This window comes from Heptranchias perlo, chromosome 2 (genome assembly GCF_035084215.1).
Source record: "Heptranchias perlo isolate sHepPer1 chromosome 2, sHepPer1.hap1, whole genome shotgun sequence".
In the NCBI taxonomy this organism is placed as follows: domain Eukaryota; kingdom Metazoa; phylum Chordata; class Chondrichthyes; order Hexanchiformes; family Hexanchidae; genus Heptranchias; species Heptranchias perlo.
Genome location: NC_090326.1, coordinates 42,909,520 through 42,934,340, shown reverse-complemented (window position 1 = coordinate 42,934,340; position 24,821 = coordinate 42,909,520). Strand labels below are relative to the sequence as shown.

Below are 24,821 nucleotides of genomic sequence, written 5' to 3'. Positions count from 1 at the left end.
CAACACTCAAGAAGCTCAACACCATCCAAGACAAAGCAGCCCGCTTGATTGGCACCCCATCCATCACCTTAAACATTCATTCCCTCCACCACCGGCGTACCGTGGCTGCAGTGTGTACCATCTACAAGATGCACTGCAGCAACTCACCAAGGCTTCTTCGACAGCACCTCCCAAATCTGCGACCTCTACCACCTAAAAGGACAAGGGCAGCAGGTGCATGGGAACACCACCACCTGCACGTTCCCCTCCAAGTCACACACCATCCTGACTTGGAAATATATCACCATTCCTTCATCGTCGCTGGGTCAAAATCCTGGAACTCCCTTCCTAACAGCACTGTGGGAGAACCGTCACCACACGGACTGCAGCGGTTCAAGCCGGCGACACATTACCACCTTCTCAAGGGTATTTAGGGATGGGCAATAAATGCTGGCCTTGCCAGCGACGCCCACATCCCATGAATGAATAAAAAAGAAACATCATTACTGCCTCATTTAAACATGCCTGCCCATATTTGAGCAGGCATTTCCAGATTCTGGCAGGATTGATGCCAGAAAAAACACGGCGATAAAAGGTACAGGTACCCATCCAGTTACTGCCTGAAAAGGGAAATCCTGCCACTTATGTTTTAAGGGCATCCATGTAATAGCAGAGTAGTTAAAATCAGACGTCCGTAATGGAATTTTTTGGTGAGGATTAAAAGAACAATTTTTGAATAAATAGAACATTTTATGAATTCTTGGTAGGGTAGTGCATTGTATTGTTGCTACAACATGTTCTGCCATGAAGTTACAGAAAGCAGGTTGACCCCATGATCTCCCACATTGATACTTCATTGGCTGTGAAGTGCTTTGGGAAGTCCTGTGGTCATGAGAGATGCTAAATGCAAGCTCATTCTTTCTTACAGCGAGTTCCTGATCTCAGTCATGACATTGGTGAAGGTGCACAGCAGTTTTTGAGGGTCTCTAGATCGAGGGGGCAGAAGTCCAATTTGTTTAAAAAAAAATTGAAGTCCCTTTCATGCATCTGCTAGCAGTTAACACAAGAGTGATAATTGGCAGAGGCCAGGGAACAAGTTATCTGATCTCCTTCCTCCTGTCTTGGCTATGAAGTGAAGCATGGTTTAGGCCACAACAAAGAGGCAGTTAAGAGTCATATATGCATTTAAATAATATTTAATAAAAAAGGTAAAAGAATCAAAAACAAGTATCTTTGCTTGAAAAAAAATGTACACCACTTTTCAAGACAGTTACATTTGATGCTATTATGTTCACCCGTTTACTTGCACATAGTACATCTGAGTTGCATACAATTAAATCATAATCCGTGACTGTCTTTGATATTGTTATTAAGAGGAATTACAAAAACATTAAACCCTTGAGAGTAATGTTAGTTGAGCTAAATACTTCTGTTCGAACGCTTTCAGAAACTCATTACTCAGAGGCATCAGTATTTTATGCAAGCAAACTGCAGGTACATTTCTGTGCTAGGTCTAAGTGGGTGGAAATACAGGCATAATTGTAATTCCCCCCCCCCCCGCCCACTCCTCAAGATAACATCCCATCAAGGAAAGGTCGATTCCACTAACATTTGTTGCACTTCCTCATTAACCTTCATGTACATCGTATTACAAAAGGCAACTAAAACAATTTGATAGCTTTTTATTAAATAGAGTCCAGATCATGAATATGTTCCAGTACAAGAGCTATAGTAATGCAAATTAAGGTATCCCATAACAGTTATTAAAATGCCTTGGTCGCTATGCAGTTCAATTGTCGATATTCAAAATCTGCACTGAATAAAGTGTAAAAACCTATCAAAAACAAGGTTCAAGATTAGGACATGTTTCTGTGAAGCAATCGGGACAACACATCTTTGTACAGAATACCAATCACAGCTGACAAGGAAGATACAAAAAGCAATGCAATGATCTACTTTCCGAATAGAGGCCCTGATCACTATACAGGTCCCACAATTTAATCCATTTTCAAATGAAATATATCCTGCTGCTGACATCCATTTTACTCCTCAATTCAATGAAATTCTTTCAGAACTTGTATTCCTTGGTTGCATCAGAAGCCACAGGCAACATACATCAACTGGGCTTATTTCTTAAGGTGGGTTATGGGTCCCAACCGATAAAACTGAACTAAAAAAGAAACACTTGCAAAGACTAACTCCTACCTTAGTCGTTCCTGCTCCTTCTTTCGCAGATCAAAATCTCGCTGAACAACCTGTAGGACGTGTTCTGCTTCATCATCTGTCAAACCAGAGAGGTCAAGCTTTCTTCCCATGCTTTCCGCCCTGCTCCAAAATGTGTTTCAGTCACCGCAAAGACCACCTAAACCAGAGAAATAAAAGTTTGGAATACATTAGGACATACAAGTGCTTTTATCTACCCATATGCAAGACTGGCACATCAATGGGGAACAGATTTCCTTATTTACAATCTACTATTTCTAGGAGAACTCCAAACAAAGCAACCGTACAATTACTTGAAAATTAAAATGATGGGCTTGCTGTTGTCATAGACAAAGTACTCAATTAGGTTGATTTGCATTCCAACAAGATTAAATCACAGTAGCTCAGTCAAATTTTGTTTGATAACGCTTTTGTGAAGCGTCTTGGAACATTTTACTACATTAAAGGCGCTATATAAATGCAAGTTGTTGTTATTCAATAATTCAGTCCAATCCTTGACTTCAACTTAAAAACAAAAGAAACATGGTGGGGGGGGGGGAAATCCCCTTTTTCTGCTTTTTAGATCTTTTCACAAACAGTATCCAAGGCAGTTACTACTCAATAGATTCTGCAGAATTAAATTAACATTTAAAAGGGACTTGCAACATGCAGTAAGTAGCTGCCCCATTTATTTTAGGTTTATTTTTAATAATTGGACATTTCTCAGCTATATCCAAAAAGCTCATGATCATTGATCTTTGAATTTCTTATATTTGATAACCTTTTGAAGTGTGGTTCTTCACTGGCGGGAGTAGTTTATAGCCCCCCTAATAATAGCTATACCTTTGGACAGAGTATTAATCATGAAATAATAGGAGCTTGTAACAAAGGTAATGCAGTAATCGTGGGGGACTTTAATCTGCATATAGACTGGGCAAATCAAAATTGGAAGAGGTAGTTTGAAGGACGAGTTCATGGAACGCATTCGAGATGGTTTCCTAGTGCAATACAACATGGAACCAATCAGGGAACAGGCTATTTTAGATCTTGTATTACGTAATGAGACAGGGTTAATTAGTATTCTCACAGTAAGGGATCCTCTGGAGAAGAGTGATCATAATATGATAGTATTTCACATTGAGTTTGAGAGCGACGTACTTGAGTCAGAAACTAGAGTCTTAAACTTAAATAAAGCGAATTACATAGGAATGAGGGGCAAGTTGGCTAAAGTAGATTTGGAAATCAAACTGACGGTTGAAAAGCAATGGTAAACATTTAAAGAAATATTTCAATATTCTCAACAAATATACATGCCATTGAGAAATAAAAACTCCACAGGAAAAGTAATCGACCTGTGGCTAACTAAAGAAGTTAAAAATAGTATTAGATTAAAAGAAAATGCCTATAATGTTGCCAAGAAGAGTAGGAAGCCTGAGGACGACCGAAAAATTGATAAAAAGGGAGAAAATAGAATATGAAAGTAAACTAACGAGAAATATAAAAACAGATTATAAGAACTTCTACAATTATGTAAAAAGGAAGAGAGTAGCGAAAGTAAACGTTGGTGCCTTCGAGGCTGAGACAGGAGAAATTATAATGGAGAATAAGGAAATGGCAGATATGTTAAACAAATATTTTGTATCTGTCTTCACAGTAGAAGACACAAAAAACATACCAAAAATATTGGGGAACCAAGGGTCTAATGAGAGTGAGGAACTTAAAGTAATTAATATCAGTAGAGAAAAAAGTACTTGAGAAACTAATGGGACTAAAAGCCGATAAATCTCCTGGGCTTGATGGCCTATATCCGAGGGTTCGGAAGGAGGTGGGTGCAGAAATAGTGGATGCATTAGTAATGATTTTCCAAAATTCCCTAGATTCTAGAATGGTCTCAGTGGATTGGAAGGTAGCAAAGGTGACCCCACTATTCAAGGAAGGAGAGAGAAAACAGGGAACTACAGGCCAGTTAGCTTGACGTCAGTCGTCAGGAAAATGCTGGAATCCATTATTAAGAAAGTGGTAACAGGGCACTTAGAAAATCATAATATGTTTAGGCAGAGTCAACATGGTTTTATGAAAGGGAAATCGTGTTTGACAAATTTATTAAGAGTTTTTTGAGGAAGTAACTAGCAGGGTAGATAAAGGGGAACCAGTAGATGTAGTATATTTAGATTTTCAAAAAGCATTCGATAAGGTGCCACATAAAAGGTTGTCATGCAAGATAAGGGCTCATGGCGTGTGGGGGAGGGGTAACATATTAGCATGGATAGAGGGTTGGTTAACAGACAGAAAAAAAGAGTAGGGATAAACGGATCATTTTCAGGTTGGCAGGCTGTAACTAGTGGGGTGCTGCAAGGATCGGTGCTTGGGCCTCAGCTATTTATAATCTATATTAAATGACTTAGATGAAGGGATCGAGTGTAATGTATCCAAGTTTGCCGACGATACAAAGCTAGGTGGGAAAGTAAGCTGTGAGGAGGACACAGAGTCTGCAAAGGGATATCAACAGGTTAAGTGAGTGGGCAAGAAGGTGGCAGATGGAGTATAATATGGGGAAATATGAGGTTATTCACTTTGATAGGAAGAATAGAAAAACAGAATATTTTTTAAAACGGTGAGAAACTATTAAATGTCGGTGTTCAGAGAGACTTGGATGTCCTCGTACCAGGAACACCAGAAGTTAGCATGCAGGTACAACAAGCAGCAGGTTGACCTTTATTGCAAGGGGGTTGGAGTACATGAGTAAGGGAGTCTTACTATAATTGTACAGGGCTTTGGTGACACCTCACCTGGAGTTTTGGTCTCCTTATCTAAGGAAGGATATACTTGCCTTAGAGGGGGTGCAACAATGGTTCACCAGATTAATTCCTGGGATGAGAGGGTTGTCCTATGAGGAGAGGTTGAGTAGAATAGGCCTATATTCTCTGGGGTTTAGAAGAATGAGAGGCGATCTCATTGAAAGATAAGATTATAAGAGGGTTTGACAGGGTAGGTGCTGTGAGGCTGTTTCCCCTGGCTGGAGAGTTTAGAACTCGGGGGCATAGTCGCAGGATAAGGGGTCGGCCATTTAAGACTGAGATGAGGAGGAATTTCTTCACTCAGAGGTTTGTGAATCTTTGGAATTCTCTATCCCAGAGGGCTATGGATGCACAATCACTGAATATATTCAAGGCTGAGATAGATAGATTTTTGGACTCAAGGGATATGGGGATCAGGCAGGAAAGTGGAGTTGAGATAGACGGCCAGCCATGACCTGATTGAATGGCGGAGCAGGATCGAGGGGCCGTGTGGCTTAATCCTATCTTCTTATGTTCATGTCATACAATTAGTGATACATTTTGTAACAAAATTCTATTCCGTATCACAGAAGAAAATAGAATTGACTAAGACCACAATTTTTAAAAATACTATATTTAACAACTTATAAAGGCCTAGATAAATTTTGAAGTATAAATGAATTCTATTCTGAAAAGTGGATTTTGAATTCTGTTTGCATGTCAGTTTTCAGTCTGGGCTGAAATAGAATGAATGATAGCACACAATATAAAATGACTGCAATTTTCATTACTTTGCTCATTTCCAAAAGATTGACAGTGACTGGTAGTACAACTATGCTTAAACTGGAGAAAGGATCTAGCATTAAAAATTTACAGGGATTGCATTAGCTTTATTGATCGGTCTGAAGTGCACTGATTTGAGAGATTTGGATCCAAAAAAACTGAAGGAAAATCTGGAGTGTCTGGTGTGAACCTGACATGGCCTGGCACCAGTAACTTTTACTGGCAGCCCCCCAAGCACCCCCCGACCCAGCCCAGCGACCCCCCCCCCACCACCGGAACCCCTCCCCAGCCCCATCACCCACCCACTCCCCTTTGAACAAATTATGAAATGATAAGAATCCGATGGCCAAATTCTGCAATCTCAAGGTAATATAAATAGCTTATTAAATTTGGTACATGGTATTTAATTGAATACTGATTCTAAGTACCTGCAGTACCTGTTAAGCCTGTAGGTGGTGCTGCGAATGGTATTTTCAATGTTTGTGTCATGATGTGCGACACAAAATTTTACAATGAGATTACAGCACCCTGTGATTGTACAATCTGGCCGCCGGATCCCACAAATTGCTCAAAATGTTCCCTGAATTTTTTTTCCCCCCATCTACCATTTGTTCCCTCAGTAAATAAAATTTCTAAAGGCATAAAATTAGAGTTTAAACAATGTGAAAAAAACCTACATATATTTCACAATAATATGATTAATAATAAATATCCAGTGAATTGCCTTGTGTCTTTTTAATGCTTTCACTTGAGGGCCTCAGCCCTTCCCAAAAGCCTGCACTTGGACTTGGCATTTTTGCCCAGACCTGTGACTCTGTGAGCTGTGTTTGGATTGTGGAGTCTGAACATACACAAGTTACGTATCTTCCCAGAATCCATCAGTACCATTCAATTAGCTGTACTAATGCGATATTTTTCTTTAGAGAGAAAGTATTCCATTAGCTTTCTTTATTGCCTCATCCACTTGAGGTGCTGCTTTTAAGCCCTTGTACACCTGAACCCCCAAATCGCTCTGCTGTTCCACATCACCCAGCTTTCCCCCAAAGTATAATTATTACTTTCATATTTTTATCAACTTTTATTGACATTGAATTCCATCTGCCACATTTTTGCACACGTCTTATCAATATCCCCTTACATCTTCCTGTGGTCCTCAGGATTATTTAATATGCCTCCTATCTTATATTATCTGAAAATTTGGAGACCACTCCCTCTTGCACTATATCCAACTCATTGATATATACAGTGAAGAGAAGTGGTCCAGAGCAGAACCATGTGGGACACTTCCAACCACTATGAAACTAACCTTAAATCCCACTCTCTTTCCTCCCTTTTAAACAGTTTTTAATCCAATGTTAATTCCATATCCCTGAATCTTCTTCAATAATCTCCTTGTGATATTTTCTCAAAGGCTTTCTGAAAGTTCATGTACACCACTACGGCCTCGATTTTAACCCACCCCCTCGACGGGCAGGACAGGGTCGGGTGAGGGATTAAAATCCTAAAAATCAAAATCCCACCTCCAACCTGCCGCGTTCGGGTTGATTGGGGAACTACATTAAAAGGTATGATGGTAGAAAGGCAATGGCTAGCATTTAAAGAATTAATACATAATTTGCAACAAATATATATTCCTTTAAGGCACAAAAACCTTACAGGAAAAGTGGTCCAACCATGGCCAGCGAGAAATTAAAGATAGTATTAAATCAAAGAAAGAGGCATATAAAGATGTCAGAAAAAGCATTAAGCCTAAGGATTGGGAGCATTTTAGAATTCAGCAAAGGAGGACCAAGAGATTGATAAAGAAAGGGAAAATAGAATATGAGAGTAAACCAGCGAGAAAAATAAAAACAGACTGTAAAGGTTTCTATAGGTATGTAAAAAGGAAGACTGGCGAAGGCAAATGTGGGTCCCTTACAGACAGAGATGGGAGAATTTATAATGGGGAATAAGGAAATGGCAGAGAAATTAAAGAAATACTTTGGGCGTTAAATCGGGCTGAGTAGCGCCCATTGTTTCAGCGCTAAATGGCCTCTCCGACATCCAAGATGGCGTCTTGGTTGCGCACGTACATTTCCAGCATGACATGCACTGGGCGCCATCTTGGTACAGGAGTTAGCGCAGGCGCAGATAACGAACGCTGGAATCATGTAAAGTAGGGAGAAAATGGCTTCAATCAGTGTGCAACATTGATTTAAACTGATAGACACCATTTTGGGACTTAACGCTTAACTCAACGGACAGTCTTAACCCCGACCATCTGAACGTGTCTTAGAGTGCCTGGAGGACCCCCACCGGCGCTGTTTAAAGGGACCACCCAGGATTTACAGGTTAGTGGATGGATTGTTGCTTCTGGCTGCCGAGACATTTGTAACTGTTTTTGGAGGTCTCCTATACTTGAATACTAGCATGTGGGGTCATAGTCTAACATTTAGAGCCAGGACATGCAGGAGTGAAGTTAGGAAATGCTTCTACATGCAAAGGGTGGGAGACGTTTGGAACGCTCTTCTGTAGATGGCAGTTAATACTAGCTCACTTGTGAATGTTAAATCTGAGATTGATAGATTTCTGTGATCTTATTGAATGGCGGAGCAGGCTCGAGGGGCCGATTGGCCTGCTCCTGCTCCTATTTCTTATGTTCTAAGGGTATTAAGTGATTTGGGGCTAAGGTGGGTATATGGAGTTCGGTCACAGGTCCACCATGATCTCACTGAATGTTGCAATGGGCTCGAAGCACTAAATGCCACTGCCACTTGCTGCCTTCTGATAGGCGCCACCTTCTCCTGCAAGAAAGCGGGACGTGTGTCTGTGTGATGTGCCTTCATGGTTGAACAGCTAGTGTGTGTGGGCTGTGAGCTGTGGGTGGGCAGCTTGAAATAGTGATAATGTGCAAGGGTGAGAGGAAGCATCTGATTGGAACAGTTGAGCACTGATGGAAAGGGTTTGTTGGTATGTGGGTGATGGGGGGTGTAGTGCGTGATGCAGTTGGTAGGAGATGCCACTTGACAGTTAATCTCACTCACCTTGACCAGTCATGTCAAAGCATTGAACTTCTCCCTGCACTGCATCCATGTTCATAATGCTGTGCGCCTGGCATTGACTTCGTCCCCCGCTGCCTCTTGGATATATGTCTGGAGGGCCTCTTAACCCCCCTCAGCACCCCCCACCCCCCGCTGCGGATATAGGATGTCCCTCCTTCTGTCCACCTCTTGCACCAAGGTCTCAAGATTCTACTCAAGATTCATAAGTCATGGCCTAATGATGTCATCGGCACCATTACGTAAATGTAACATCCATGCATGGGGAATCCCGGCAAAAGCAACATAGCGGGAGGAGCCGACTGGCCAGAAGAGCTGGAGTGCTCCCCTCAGGCCCCTCGAGAAGTCCTCGGGTCTTTCCAGCCCGGCATTCCCTCAATCTGCGGTGATTCCCTAGCACCAGCCTGCCTTGATTGATCGATGAAAAGAAACCCGGCCTCCCGCTCGCACCACGATTTGAAGGAACCCTCTCCAGCCACTGACTGCTGGGGATCATTCCTACAGGTCCCCGGCAGCAGCCAAATTTACACTCCTTCCCGCTGGCCAGGTAATCAATCTGGCCGGGTGCCTGGCAGGACTCTGCAGGGTTTTATTCAGATGAGGCCCCCGCCGTTGAGATCGGCAGGGCCTCCACGTCCCCAGCCTTGTCAGGTTCATCGCCCGCTACCAGGCTCCCCAGCACCCTTCCTGACTGTTAATATCAAGGCCTCCATTTCCACCATTTACCCTCTCTGTCACCCCCTCAAAGAACTCAATCAGATTTGTCAAGCACAATCTTCCTTTCTGAAATCTGTGTTGGGTGGCTTCTAATTATTTTCTCTTTATCAAGATATTTAGAAATTTACTTAAAGATTCCAAATTTTTTTCCCACCACAGATGTAATTACCTGGGTCCGCTCTGTCTCCCTTTTTGAAAATAGGGATTACATTGGCCACTCTCCAGAAAAGAAAAACAGACTGAGGGTGAGGGAGCCTCTGGCCTCTCGCCACCTGCCTCTGGAGGAAGAAAGTAGAGTTGGGGTGGGGGATAAGTGGTTGGAGAATTAACATAGGAACAGGAATAGGCCATTCAGCTCCTCAAGCCTGTTCCGCCATTCAATGAGATCATGGCTGATCTGTATCCTAATTCCGTCTACCCGCTTTGGTTCCATATGCCTTATTGCCCTTGGCTAGCAAAAGTCTATCGATCTCAGATTTAAATTATTAATTGACCTAGCATGTATTGCTTTTTGAGAGAGACTTCCACACGTCTCACGCCCTTTGCATGAATAAGTGCTTCCCAACTTATCTCCTGAATGGCCTGGCTCTGATTTTAACGTTATGTCCCCTTGTCCTAGACGCCCCCACCAGCGGAAAAAGTTTCTCTCCATCGACCCTATCAAGCCCTTTCAAAGTCCTAAAAATCTCAATCAAATCACCCCTTTAGCTTCTATAATCCAGAGAATACAAGCCTAGTTTATGTAATATCTGCTCATAATCTAACCCTTGGAGCCCTGGTAACATTTTGGTGAATCTGCACTGCACTCATTCCAAGGCCAATATATCCTTTCTAAGGCACGATGCTCAGAACTGTACACCGTTATCTAGATGTGGTCTAACCAGGGCTTCATATGGCTGTAGCAAAACTTCCTCCCCTTTATATTCCAGCCCTCTAGTTAAGGATGAGGTGTGTGGCAGCAGAGCAAGGGGGAAAAGATGAAGGTGTTGAATTTTGAAGCTAACTGTTTTATCTCCAACTAATTATTCCCAGCTGACAGTCAGCAGAGATCCAGGTTGATCACATGTGGTAGATGTTCTAATCTCTAATACGTATGGGTATGATCTTGTGGCCATTACAGAAACATGGCTGCAGGGTGACAACGACTGGGAATTAAATATGCCAGGGTATTTAACAATCAGGAAGGACAGGCAGGAAGGAAGGGGAGGTGGGGTGGCTATGTTAATAAAGGAAGGAATCACTGTAATACAGAGAAATGATATTGGGACAAAGCATCAAGATAATGAAACAGTTTGGGTGGAGATAAGGAATAATAAGGGAAAAAAAACATTAGTGGGCGTAGTATATAGGCCTCCTAATAGTTGCAACTCTGCTGGAAGAAGTATTAATCAGGAGATAGTCGGGGCATGTAATAAGGGAACAGCCATAATTATGGGGGATTTTAATTATCATATTAACTGGACAAATCAAATTGGGCAGAGCAGCCTTGAGGACGAGTTCATTGAGTGCATCAGGGATGGATTTCTTGAGCAGTATGTAACTGATCCTACAAGGGGGCAGGCAACCTTGGACCTGGTCCTGTGTAATGAGTCAGGATTAATTAATAATGTCCTAGTTAAGGATCCCCTTGGAACGAGCGACCACAACATGGTTGAATTCCATATCCAATTAGAGGGTGAGAAGGTTGATTCTCAAACAAGCGTACTGAGCTTGAATAAAGGAGACTATGATGGTATGAGAGCGGAATTGATTAAAGTGGACTGGGAAAATAGATTAAAGGGTAAGACGGTACATGAGCAGTGGTGTTCATTTAGGGAGTTATTTTACAACTTTCAAAATAAATATATTCCACTGAGGAAAAAAGGGTGTAAAAGAAATGACAGCCATCCGTGGCTAAGTAAAGAAATCAAGGATAGTATCCGACTAAAAACAAGGACATATAAGGTAGCCAAACTTAGTGGGAGGATAGAAGATTGGGAATTCTTCAAAAGACAGCAAAAAGTAACTAAAGGATTGATTAAGAAAGGGAAGTTAGATTATGAAAAGAAATTAGCAAAAAATATAAAAACAGATAGCAAGAGTTTCTATAGTTATATAAAAAGAAAAAGGGTGGCTAAGGCAAACATAGGTCCCTTAGAGGATGAGACCGGGAAATTAATGGTGGGAAACATGGAGATGGCAAAAATGCTGAACAAATATTTTGTTTCAGTCTTTACAGTAGAGGACACTAAGAATATCCCAACACTGGACAAACAGGGGACTCTCGGGGGGGGAGGAGCTAAATACGATTAAAATCACTCAGGAGATGGTACTCAGTAAAATAATGGGACTCAAGGCGGATAAATCCCCTGGACCTGATGGCTTCCATTCTAGGGTCTTGAGGGAAGTGGCAGTAGGGATTGTGGATGCTTTGGTGATAGTTTTCCAAAATTCCCTGGACTCAGGAGAGGTCCCGGCAGATTGGAAAACTGCTAATGTAACACCGTTATTTAAAAAGGGTAGTAGGCAGAAGGCTGGAAATTATAGGCCAGTTAGCTTAACATCTGTGGTGGGTAAAATTTTGGAGTCTATTATTAAGGAGACAGTAACGGAACATTTAGATAAGCATAATTTAATAGGACAAAGTCAGCATGGCTTTATGAAGGGGAAGTCATGTCTGACAAATTTGCTTGAGTTCTTCGAGGATATAACGTATAGGGTGGATAAAGGGGAACCAGTGGACATAGTGTATTTAGACTTCCAGAAGGCATTCGACAAGGTGCCACATAAAAGATTATTACTTAAGATAAAAAATCACGGGATTGGGGGTAATATTCTGGCATGGGTGGAGGATTGGTTATCGAACAGGAAGCAGAGAGTTGGGATAAATGGTTCATTTTCGGACTGGCAACCAGTAACCAGTGGTGTTCCACAGGGGTCGGTGCTGGGTCCCCAACTCTTTACAATCTATATTAACGATTTGGAGGAGGGGACCGAGTGCAACATATCAAAATTTGCAGATGATACAAAGATGGGAGGGAAAGTAGAGAGTGAGGAGGACATAAAAAACCTGCAAGGGGATATAGACAGGCTGGGTGAGTGGGCGGAGATTTGGCAGATGCAATATAATATTGGAAAATGTGAGGTTATGCACTTTGGCAGGAAAAATCAGAGAGCAAGTTATTTTCTTAATGGCGAGAGACTGGAAAGTACTGCAGTACAAAGGGATCTGGGGGTCCTAGTGCAAGAAAATCAAAAAGTTGGTATGCAGGTGCAGCAGGTGATCAAGAAAGCCAACGGAATGTTGGCTTTTATTGCTAGGGGGATAGAATATAAAAACAAGGAGGTATTGCTGCAGTTATATAAGGTATTGGTGAGACCGCACCTGGAATACTGCATACAGTTTTGGTCTCCATACTTAAGAAAAGACATACTTGCTCTCGAGGCAGTACAAAGAAGGTTCACTCGGTTAATCCCGGGGATGAGGGGGCGGACATATGAGGAGAGGTTGAGTAGATTGGGACTCTACTCATTGGAGTTCAGAAGAATGAGAGGCGATCTTATTGAAACATATAAGATTGTGAAGGGTCTTGATCGGGTGGATGCAGTAAGGATGTTCCCAAAGATGGGTGAAACTAGAACTAGGGGGCATAATCTTAGAATAAGGGGCTGCTCTTTCAAAACTGAGATGAGGAGAAACTTCTTCACTCAGAGGGTGGTAGGTCTGTGGAATTTGCTGCCCCAGGAAGCTGTGGAAGCTACATCATTAGATAAATTTAAAACAGAAATAGACAGTTTCCTAGAAGTAAAGGGAATCAGGGGTTACGGGGAGCGGGCAGGAAATTGGACATGAAGCTGAGTTCGGATCGGTCAATGCCCTGTGGGTGGCGGAGAGGGCCCAGGGGCTATGTGGCCGGGTCCTGCTCCGACTTCTTGTGTTCTTTAGATTTGTGGTTGGGATCAGATCAGCCATGATCTTATTGAATGGCGGAGCAGGCTCGAGGGGCCGATTGGCCTACTCCTGCTCCAATTTCTTATAAGAACATAAGAACATAAGAAAGAGAGCAGAGGAAAAGAAAGAAAAAGGAGGGGAGAGAAAAAAAAAGGCAAAGAGAGAGAGTAAAAAAGAGACAGAGAATGAAAGGGAGGAAGAGAGGAAGAGAGAGAAGGGTGAAGAGAGACAAAGACACAAATGGAGAGAAAGGTAGATTGGCAGTGGAATTTTGAAAACAAATAAAATCTCTGAGGGAACGAGATAGGAAGGGAGGAGGAAGGAAACTGCTTTAGGGTGAAGGGACTGATGAGGGCCAAATTCTCCCAGCACCCCCCACCCTAAGTGAAGTCTACAGGTATTGGTGGCTCCTATCCCTGCTGCACTACCCACCTGAAAGTAAAGAGAAAGAGAAGCAAAAAGAGCTAAGGTGAGAGAAGGAGACAGAAGCAGAAGAGGAGAGGCAGAGAGAAAAACAGCTACACAAAGACAGTAGGGAGACAGTAAGGGAGTGACCATATTCTCTGACTTACTGTTTACAATGCCTCGTGCGATTGACTAGTATACTGTAATTATAAAATAGAAGCTATTGTGTGTTGCACAGTGTTGTACCTTTAACACTAAAAATACCCACAGGAACAACAGGTACTTATAATGTGTTTTCAATGTAACACATGCCCCATGTACTGAATTGAAGATATAATAGATAGCATGGTATAGCTTTATATGCCTATCAGGATGTTGGACTGCAATTTAACATAGAATTATAGAATTCTATAGCACAGAAGGAGGCCATTCGGCCCATCGTGCCTGTGCTGGCTCATTGAAAGAGCTGTCTAATTAGTCCCATTCCACTGCTGTTCCCCATAGCCCTGTACATTTTTCCTTTTCAAGTATATATCCAATTCTCTTTTGAAAGTTACTATTAAATCTGCTTCCACCACCCTTCAATTCTATCAACTTGTCCAAATTAAATTGCTCATCTATGACTTATGCTTGTTTATCTTTCATGATTTTTAAAATGTTTCCCCTCAGTCTTCTCTCCAGCAAAAGCAATTTTAGACAGTTCAACTTTCTTCATTACTTAGCTGGAATAATCCAGTTCACTCTTCTTTGAACTATTTCTAATGCACCAATATCTTTTTTGAAGTAGAACAACCAAAACTACAAATCATACTCCAGATTTGGCCTCACTATTGTTCTCTACAAGGCAAGATTAACTTGTTCTGACATAACCCAATGACCTCCAGATCCATCCCAGTACTTAACTTCCTTTAATAACTGCCTCACGCTGACCAGATATTTAATAATAATGTTGGTATGCACAATCTTTAGCTGAAAAGAAGTGAGTACGGTCATTTCTGACCAACACCACGGAGCTCTGACTGAATCTGTGGCTTTGATTTTAAGTCGGGTGGGGAAAGCCCAGGGCAAGGGGTGCCCAAGGTCTCCTTGATGGGGCCCCGGAGAAGCAATCTTACTCTTACCTTAAATTTACCTCGCTGTGCCCCTTCTGACCCCCAATCCAGCTCCCGGCAGGTTTGGCCTGGCTGGGAAGGCACCACTGCTCCCAAGCTCAGGCCTCGGATTGAAATCATTGGAGCCCAACCTGCATGTTTAAAGAGGGCCCCGCTGGCTTGGGACTTAAAATTGCAGTCGGTCAGTTTGGGGCAGGAAAGGTACAAATGAGCAGAGGTCGCGTTGTGCATGCCCCACCTCGTTGCACCAGGCACTGAGCAGCCTAACCAGCCATCCTTAAAGGGACTGCTGAGAGTGGCTGGAAAAATGGCCCAGGAAATGTTCAAGTGTTTATTTTTGTGGACCCATAAGAAACAGGAGTGCTCCTCCTGGGTCCACAAAAAATCTCCGGCCTGCTGCTGACGCATTTGAGACACCTCCATCCCCCCCTCAACCCCTCCATTTTAACTGAACCCCTCCCCACCCACCGGCCTGGTTTCCGCCAGGCGAAAGGAGTTAGGACGAGGCTTATTTATATATAGATATATATATATATATATATATATATCTATCAAGAAAGGAATTCCAAAACCAAGTTCATAAATGTTCCAAAAATAATATGCACGGTCATAAATAGGATTTAGCAGTTTCATTCTTGGTATCTGTAAATTAAATTATTTCAGTGGGTGTACTTTAATTAGCCCACAACCTGAGACAACTAGTCTATTTTCTGATTTGATTATGATGCATTCATTAAAAATATACGATCTCTTGCTTCACCCAATGTCAAAGTTGAAAACTTAAAGATTAAGGCAGACAAATGGACGGACCCAGAATGGTGGAGTGATGGCTCTGCGTGCTGGTCCACCCTGGGCTGGGGCCTTTTTTTTAATTATTCGTTCTTGGGATGTGGGCGTCTCTGGCGAGGCCGGCATTTATTGCCCATCCATAATTGCCTTTGAGAAGGTGGTGGTGAGCCGCCTTCTTGAACCGCTGCAGTCCGTGTGGTGAAGGTTCTCCCACAGTGCTGTTAGGAAGGGAGTTCCAGGATTTTGACCCAGCGACGATGAAGGAACAGAGATATATTTCCAAGTCGGGATGGTGTACCACTTGGAGGGGAACGTGCAGGTGGTGTTGTTCCCATGTACCTGCTGCCCTTGTCCTTCTAGGTGGTAGAGGTCGCGGGTTTGGGAGGTGCTGTCGAAGACGCCTTGGCGAGTTGCTGTAGTGCATCCTGTGGATGGTACACACTGCAGCCACTGTGCACCGGTGGTGAAGGGAGTGAATGTTTAGGGTGGTGGATGGGATGCCAATCAAGCGGGCTGCTTTGTCCTGGATGGTGTCGAGCTTCTTGAGTGTTGTTGGAGCTGCACTCATCCAGGCAAGTGGAGAGTATTCCATCACACTCCTGACTTGTGCCTTGTAGATAGTGGAAAGGCTTTGGGGAGTCAGGAGGTGAGTCACTTGCCGCAGAATACCCAGCCTCTGACATGCTCTTGTAGCCACAGTATTTATATGGCTGGTCCAGTTAAGTTTCTGGTCAATGGTGACCCCCAGGATGTTGATGGTGGGGGATTCGGTGATGGTAATGCCGTTGAATGTCAAGGGGAGGTGGTTAGACACTCTTTTGTTGGAGATGGTCATTGCCTGGCACTTGTCTGGCGCGAATGTTACTTGCCACTTATCAGCCCAAGCCTGAATGTTGTCCAGGTCTTGCTGCATGCGGGCTCGAACTGCTTCATTATTTGATGGGTTGCAAATGGAACTGAACACTCTGCAATCGTCAGCAAACATCCCCATTTCTGACCTTACGATGCAGGGAAGGTAATTGATGAAGCAGCTGAAAATGGTTGGGCCTGGGACACTGCCCTGAGGAACTCCTGCAGCAATGTCCTGGGGTTGAGATGATTGGCCTCCAACAACCACTACCATCTTCCTTTGTGCTAGGTATGACACCAGCCACTGGAGAGTTTTCCCCCCGATTCCTGTTGACTTCAATTTTACTAGGGATCCTTGGTGCCACACTCGGTCAAATGTTGCCTTGATGTCAAGGGCAGTCACTCTCACCTCACCTCTGGAATTCAGCTCTTTTGTCCATGTTTGGACCAAGGCTGTAATGAGGTCTGGAGCCGAGTGGTCCTGGCGGAACCCTGAACCATTCAAATGCTGTCAGCGAGCTGCGGGCGTCAAACCGATACCCTGCTGCAGCTTGTCAGTCCGGGGGGGCAGGAAATCGGCCAATCACGTTGGGTCTGAGGGGGGTCGGGGAGTGATTCAGGGATGGGGGTTGGGGGGTGTCTCGAATGCACCAGCAGCAGGCCGGAGATTTTTTCTGGACCCAGAAGGAGCACTCCTCCTTCTTATGGGTCCACAAAAATAAACACTTGAACATTCCCTGGGCCATTTTTTCAGCTACTCCCAGCAGTCCCTTTAAGGATGGCTGGTTAGGCCACTCGGTGCACGGTACAACCAGGTGGAGCATGCGCAACGCGACCTCCGCCCATTTGTACCTGAATTTCGCATTCGGGGGTTTTAGAATCAGCGCAAGGCCGAGATTTGCATATTTAATGAGTCCAACGCCTGTTTCGGCCGGGCGCTCTGAACAACTAAAAGTCATCGGCATCCGGTGCAATTCCAGCATAGTTCAGGCGCGGCAGATCGCGACGCGACATTGGAGGTTTACACAGATTTAACATCAGGAAAATGGGCTGCCTTGAGTTCAATTTCTCCCTCCGAGTCTTTTATAACTGGTTTCAACACCATTGGCAGCACCTAAGCCATCTTCCACCTGCATTTCTTAATTAAAAGAAAAGTATGTCCTAAATCCAAGCAATACAAGAACACGGTGTCCTTTACAATCATTTGAAGGTCATTGTTTTATGTATTTGTCTTGGGTAATGGAACAGACACAGTGACTGATTTATGTTCATGTGGATATTGTAACTATATTGTGTATACATACGATAGATAGATAGACAGATATAGATAGAGAGAGAGAATTTGGCATAACAAACTGCAGACCTCAAAAATCTACTAAACCAGACACCATTCCACATTAGTGGGTCTGAAATGTCTCCTGACTACAGTCTCCATGTCCATGTTAATTTTCTGTGCATCAGTGTGACTGTATTAGACAGTGATGGCCAATACAGCTCACTTACTGGAATTAATTTCACAGTGTTAAACCATCAAAATTATCAGGTGTTAAAACTTATGCCACTCAAGCATCATGAATGCAATTTTCTTTTACAATATTGGAGTTGTATAGGGGCTTCCCCTATGGCCCGGCATGTATGTACTATGAGTAGCTAAGCTATACAGGCCAAGACGGTCTCAGGTTAGATTCCTGGTTTATGCTGAGTTAGCTGATCTCAGCAGGGTGTGACATTGCTTCAGTTCCCCGGTTAAAGAGGGGAAACATTAGCCAGAATTTCTGCTCCTTATTTCTATCACTAGCCCCTATGAACAATGTGCTTGCATGGACACTGTGTAAGGCTCAGCTTTATGCCCAATGGTCAAATAGCCTGTCAACTCTCCCCATCAAGGCCCACAGGTGAATAATGGCCACTTGGTTGAAGTACTGGAGGGCCGTCAGCATCTGTGGAACTAAAATCCCAACTGAAAATCAATGCCTTCAGAAGGGGAGTAAAAATTAGTGAGGAAAAAAATAGTTGCTTAGAGTTTATTGATACATATGCCCAGAACACTCTGCTTTCACTTCTGGGGCGTAGGTTCAAATGAAGATCAGACTAATGGGTTAAATTCTCCCCTTCTAATGGCTGTAAAGTTCTTAAATCAAATCAAATGAGACTATGGGGCCTCCACCCAATAACGATCTGTGTAGGCCAAGAAAATGCAGTCTAGCTTCAGAGGCCAGACAAAAGCAGAGTCTACAATGGAAATGCATGAGGCTGTTTCAAGATGCACACATTAAGAACTGTAGTCTACGTCCTTATGAATAAAGACGGGAGAATTAGACTATTCAGATTTGAAAGGAAGAGACAGAGAGATGCGGTTACGAAAAGGTACATAGAAACATAGAAAATAGGAGCAAGAGTAGGCCATTTGGCCCTTCGGGCCTGCTCCGCCATTCAAATTGATCATGGCTGATCGTCTAACTCAGTACCCTGTTCCCGCTTTTTCTCCATATCCCTTGATCCCTTTAGCATTAGGAAATATATCTAACTCCTTCTTGAATACATCTAATCACTTGGCCTCCACTGCCGTCTGTGGTAGAGAATTCCACAGGTTCACCACCCTCAGTGAAGAAATTTCTCCTCATCTCGGTTCTAAATGGCATACCCCGTATCCTGAGACTGTGACCCCTGGTTCTGGACTCCCCAGCCATCGGCAACATCCTCCCTGCATCTAGTCTGTCTAGTCCTGTTAGAATTTTATATGTTTCAATGAGATCACCTCTCATTCTTCTAAACTGCAGTGAATATAGGTCTAGATGACCCAATCTCTCCTCATAAGTCAGTCCTGCCATCCCAGGAATCAGTCTGGTAAACCTTCATTGCACTCCCTCCATGGCAAGGACATCCTTCCTCAGATAAGGAGAACAAAACTGCACACAATACTCCAGATGTGGTCTCACCAAGGCCTTGTATAACTGCAGCAAGACATCTCAGCTCTTGTACTCAAATCCTCTTGCAATGAAGGCCAACATACCATTCGCCTTCCTAACTGCTTGCTGCACCTGAATGCTCGCTTTCAGCGACTAGTGTACAAGGACACCCAGCTCTCGTTGCACCTCCCCTTTTCCCAATCTATCACCATCCAGATAATAATCTGCCTTTCTGTTTTTACAACCAAAGTGGATAACCTCATATTTATCCAAACTATACTGCATCTTCCATATTCTTGCCCACTCACCCAACTTGTCTAAATCACATTGGAGCCTCTTTGCATCCTCCTCACAGCTCACATTCCACCCCAGCTTTGTGTTGTCTGCAAACTTGGAAGCGTTAATTTAGTTCCCTCATCCAAATCATTGATATATATTGAGAGTAGCTGGGGCCCAAGCACTGATCCCTGCAGTACCCCGTTTATTCCTACTTTCTGTTTCCTGTCTGTCAACCAATTCTCAATCCATGCCAGCATATTCCCCCCAATCCCATGTGCTTTAATTTTGCACACTAACCTCTTGTGTGGGACCTTATTGAAAGCCTTCTGCAAATCCAAGCACACCACATCCACTGGTTCTCCCCGATCTATTCTACTAGTTACATCCTCAAAAAACTCCAGTAGATTTGTTAAGCATGATTTCCCTTTCATAAACCCATGCTGACTTTGTCCAATCCCATTAATGCCTTCCAAGTGTTCTGTTATCACATCTTTTATAATAGACTCCAGCGTTTTCCCCACTTCTGATGTTAGGCTAACTGGTCTGTAATTCCCTGTTTTTTCTCTCCCTCCTTTTTTAAATAGTGGGGTTACATTTGCCACCCTCCAATCTGTAGGAACTGTTCCAGAGTCTATAGAATTTTGGAAGATGATCGCCAATGCATCCATTATTTCCAGGGCCACTTCCTTCAATACTCTGGGATGCAGATTATCAGGCCCTGGGGATTTGTCAGCCTTTAGCTCCATTAATTTCCCTAGCACTATTTTTTTTTACTAATACAGGTTTCCTTCAGTTCCTCCCTCTCACTAGACCCTTGGTTCCCTAACATTTCTGGGAGGTTATTTGTGTCCTCCTTTGTGAAGACAGAACCAAAGTATGTGTTTAATTGTTCTGCCATTTCTTTGTTCCCCATTATAATTTCCCCCATTTCTGACTGTAAGGGACCTACCTTTGTCTTCACTAATCTTTTTCTCTTGACATATTTATAGAAACTTTTACAGTCAGTTTTTATGTTCCCTGCTAGTTTACTCTCACACTCTATTTTTCCCCTCTTAATCAATCTCTTTGTCCTCCTTTGCTGAATTCTAAACTGCTCCCAATCCTCGGGCTTGCTGCTTTTTCTGGCAATTTTATGTCTCCTCTTTGGATCTAATTCTATCCCTAATTTCTTTTGTAAACCACAGTTGAGCCACCTTTCCTGTTTTATTTTTGTGCCAGACAGGAATGAATAATTGTTGTAATTCCTGCACATGTTCTTTAAATATTAGCCATTGCCTATCCACCTTCATCCGTTTTAGTAAAGTTCCCCAATCTAACATCGCCAATTTGTACTTCATATTTTCGTAATTTCCTTTATTTAGATTCAGGAAACTAGTTTCGGATTCAACGACATCATTCTCCATCTTAATGAGGAATTCTATCATGTTACGGTCGCTCTTCCCTAAGGGACCCCGCACAACATATTGTTAATTAATCCTTTCTCATTGCACAATACCCTGTCTAGGATCGCCTGTTCTCTAGTTGGTTCCTCAACGTATTGGTCTAGAAAACCATCACGTACACACTCCAGGAATTCCTCCCCCACAGTATTATTGCTAATTTGGTTTGACCAATCTATATGTAGATTAAAGTCACCCATGATTATAGTTGTACTCTTCTTGCATACGTCTCTAATTTCCTGTTTAATGTCCTCCCCTACTGTTTGGGGGCCTATAGACAACCCCCACCAACATTTACTGCCCCTTGGTGTTTCTTAGCTCCGCCCATACAGATTCCACATTGTGAGTTTCCGAGCCAATATCCTTCCTCACTATTACATTGATTTCCTCCTTTACTAACAACGCTACCCCACCTCCTTTCCCTTTTTGCCTGTCCTTCCTAAATATTGAATACCCCTGGATGTTCAGTTCCCATCCTTGGTCACCCCGCAGCCATGTCTCCGTAACCGCAACTATATCATAACCGTTAATATCTATCTGCGCTGTTAATTCATCTACCTTATTGCGAATGCTCCGTGCATTTAGACACAATGCCTTTAGACTTGTCTTTTTAAGATTGCTAGTCATCTTAGTTTTATTTTGCACTATGGCCCTATTTGTTTTTCGCCCTTGTTTTCTCTGCCTTCCACTATTGCTTCTTCCCTTTCTGTCTTTTGTTTCTATCCTCGTTTCCCCCTCCTCTGTCTCCCTGCTCAGGTTCCCATCCCCCTGCCATTCTGGTTTAAACCTTCCCCAACAGCACTAGCAAACATCCGTGCGAGGACATCGGTCCCGATCCTGATTGGGTGTAACCTGTCCCGCATGCACGGGTCCCATCTTCCCCGGAACTGGTCCCAATGTCCCAGGAATCTAAATCCCTCCCTTCTACACCATCCCTGCAGCCATGCATTCATCTGGTCTATTCTCCTGTTCCTATACTCACTAGCACGTAACACTGGTAGTAATCCTGAGATCACCACCTTTGAGGTCCTGCTTTTTAATTTATCTCCTAACTCCTTAAATTTACCTTGCAGGACCTCATCCCTTTTTTTAAACCTATGTTTTTGATACCGCTATGGACCACGACTACCTGCTGTTCACCCTCCCCCTCCAGAATGCCCTGCAGCCGCTCAATGACATCCTTGATCCTAGCACCAGGGAGGCAACATACCATCCTGGAGTCACGTTTGCGGCCACAGAAGTGCCTATCTGTTCCACTTACAATTGAATCCCCTATCACTATAGCGCTGCCACTCTTATTCCTCCCCTCCTGTGCAGCAGAGCCACCCATGGTGCCATGAACTTGGCTCTTGCTGCTTTCCCCTGATAAGCCATCTCCCCCAACAGTATCCAAAGCGGTATATCTGTTTGAGAGGGAGATGGCCCCAGGGGACTCCTGCTCTACCTGCCTAGTCCTTTTACTCTGCCTGGCGGTCACCCATTTCCTTTCTGCCTGCGTCATCTTTACCTGCGGTGTGACCACCTCACTGAACGTGCTATCCACGATAATCTCAGCATCGCGGATGCTCCACAGTGAATCCACCCGCAGCTCCAGTTCTGAAATGCTGTTAGCCAGTCGCTGCAGCTGGACACACTTCCTGCACACATGGTCACCAGGGACACCGGTAGTGTCCATGACTTCCCACATAGTGCAGGAGTAGCAGATCATGAGTGCGAGCTCTGCTGCCATGACTTGCCTTTGATTTACACTGCGTTCACCTCTCGAACTCTCTTCCCGCTCTCAGGACTCTCCTTTTACATTGCGCTCACCTCTCGGACTCTTCCTGGTCTTGGAACTCTCCTTTTACACTGCGTTCACCTCTCGGACTCTCCTCCCGCTCTCGGACTTTCCTTTTACACTGCGCTCACCTCTCGGACTCTCCTCCCGCTCTCGGAACTCTCCTTTTACACCGCTCTCACCTCTCAGACTCTCTTCCCGCTCTTGGACTCTCCTTTTACACTGCGTACATAAGGCGGTAAACTGTTTTGAAAAGATAATTCCAAAATATTGCTTCAAATTAAATTGTAAGAATAGGACGAGGGGGCACAGTTTCAAACTGGTAAAAGACAAATAGTTTGTAACACACCACCAGCTATTATTCTTTTTGTAATATCAGATTTAAAAGTAACTTTCAAAAGGGAATTGGATAAATACTTGAAAAGGAAAAATTTGCAAGGCTACAGGGAAAGAGCAGGGGAGCGACTAATTGGATAGTTCTTTCAAAGAGCCGGCGCAGGCACGATGGGCCAAATGGTCTCTGTGTTAAATTATTCTATGATTCTATGAAAAGCTCTGTGGCCTTACCACATACAGTTGAGAATGGTGGTGGACAGCCACGGAACTAACAGGACGTGATAAAAAAAAAACTGGATCTCTCAAACAAAGACCCTGCAATGCCTTTCTAACATGAAGGCTTTCTGATCCAGTGTATTGAAGATGTCACAAGAGATAACTCACTTCTGAACCTGGTAATAACTGACAGGAATAGCATGCCAAGAATGGAAGTATCATTGACAGGGTGATACGGTTAAGCCTTTTTTTTTTTTTAAGATGGGCATTACCTGGCGCAGCTGTTATTTGCCACTTGTCAGCCCAAGCTTGGATGTTGTCCAAGTCCTGCTGTATGCTGAGATGCGCTGCTTCATTATTGGAGGAGCTGTGAATGGAGGGGAACACTGTAGAATCATCAGCAAACAGCATCTCTCCTGACCTTATAACACAGGGAAGATCATTGGTATAGCAGCTGTACATGATTGGCCTGAAGAGCTCCTGGCTGCAATGTTTGGCCTCCGATAATCGTGACCATCTTTCTTTGCATCAGGTATAACTCCAGTAACTAGAGGGTTTTCCTCTTGATCCCGATTGACCTCAATTTTGCTAGGATTCCTCGGTACCATACTCTATCAAATGTTTCCTTGATGTCAAAAGCATTCTCACATTTCCTCTGACATTCAGCTCTTGTATCCCTGTGTAGATCAAGGCTAGGATGAGGTCCACAGTCAAATGGAGCTAGCACAATTAGAACTGAGCATCGTCAAGCAGGTTATTGGCAAGTAGGTATTGCTTGATGGCAGTACTAATGACTCCTTCCATTACTTTGATGATTGGGAGGGAACTATTAGGGTGTTCTATTTTTTGTGGACAGAACATATCTAGGCCATAATCCACATTGTTGGATAGATACTACTATCATAGCTGTAATGGAATAGCTTGACTCAGGTCGCAATTAGTTCTACTGCACAGGTCTTCGGCATTACAACCAGGATGTTGTCAGTGCCAGTAGCCTTCACTGTATCCACTGTACTCAGATACTTCTTAATGTAGAGTGAAATGAATTGGCTGGACACTGGCATTTATGATAGTGGGGACCACATGAGGAAGTAGAGTGTGATGTCCACTTGTCACTCTTGGTTGAAGACACTTGCAAAGTCAGGCGCTGGGCTCCACCATGGATGTGGATGTTCATAGTGCCTCCTCCTCCTGTTAGTTCCGTGGTTGTCCACCACTATTCTCAACTGTATGTGGTAAGGCCACAGAGCTTTTCATAGAATAATTCAACACAGAAAGAGGCC

At 43.5% G+C, this 24,821-nt stretch overlaps 1 protein-coding gene across 1 annotated transcript in view; it reads right to left on the bottom strand.

Moving 5' to 3' along the window:
* Positions 1-24,821, bottom strand: part of myripb (myosin VIIA and Rab interacting protein b) — a 559,045-nt gene that overhangs the window by 503,987 nt on the left and 30,237 nt on the right. Inside the window, exon 2 of the mRNA XM_068001808.1 lies at positions 2,185-2,341. Within this exon, the coding sequence (XP_067857909.1) occupies positions 2,185-2,294 (110 nt within the window). The 5' untranslated portion in view covers positions 2,295-2,341. The remainder of the gene's footprint in view (positions 1-2,184; positions 2,342-24,821) is intronic.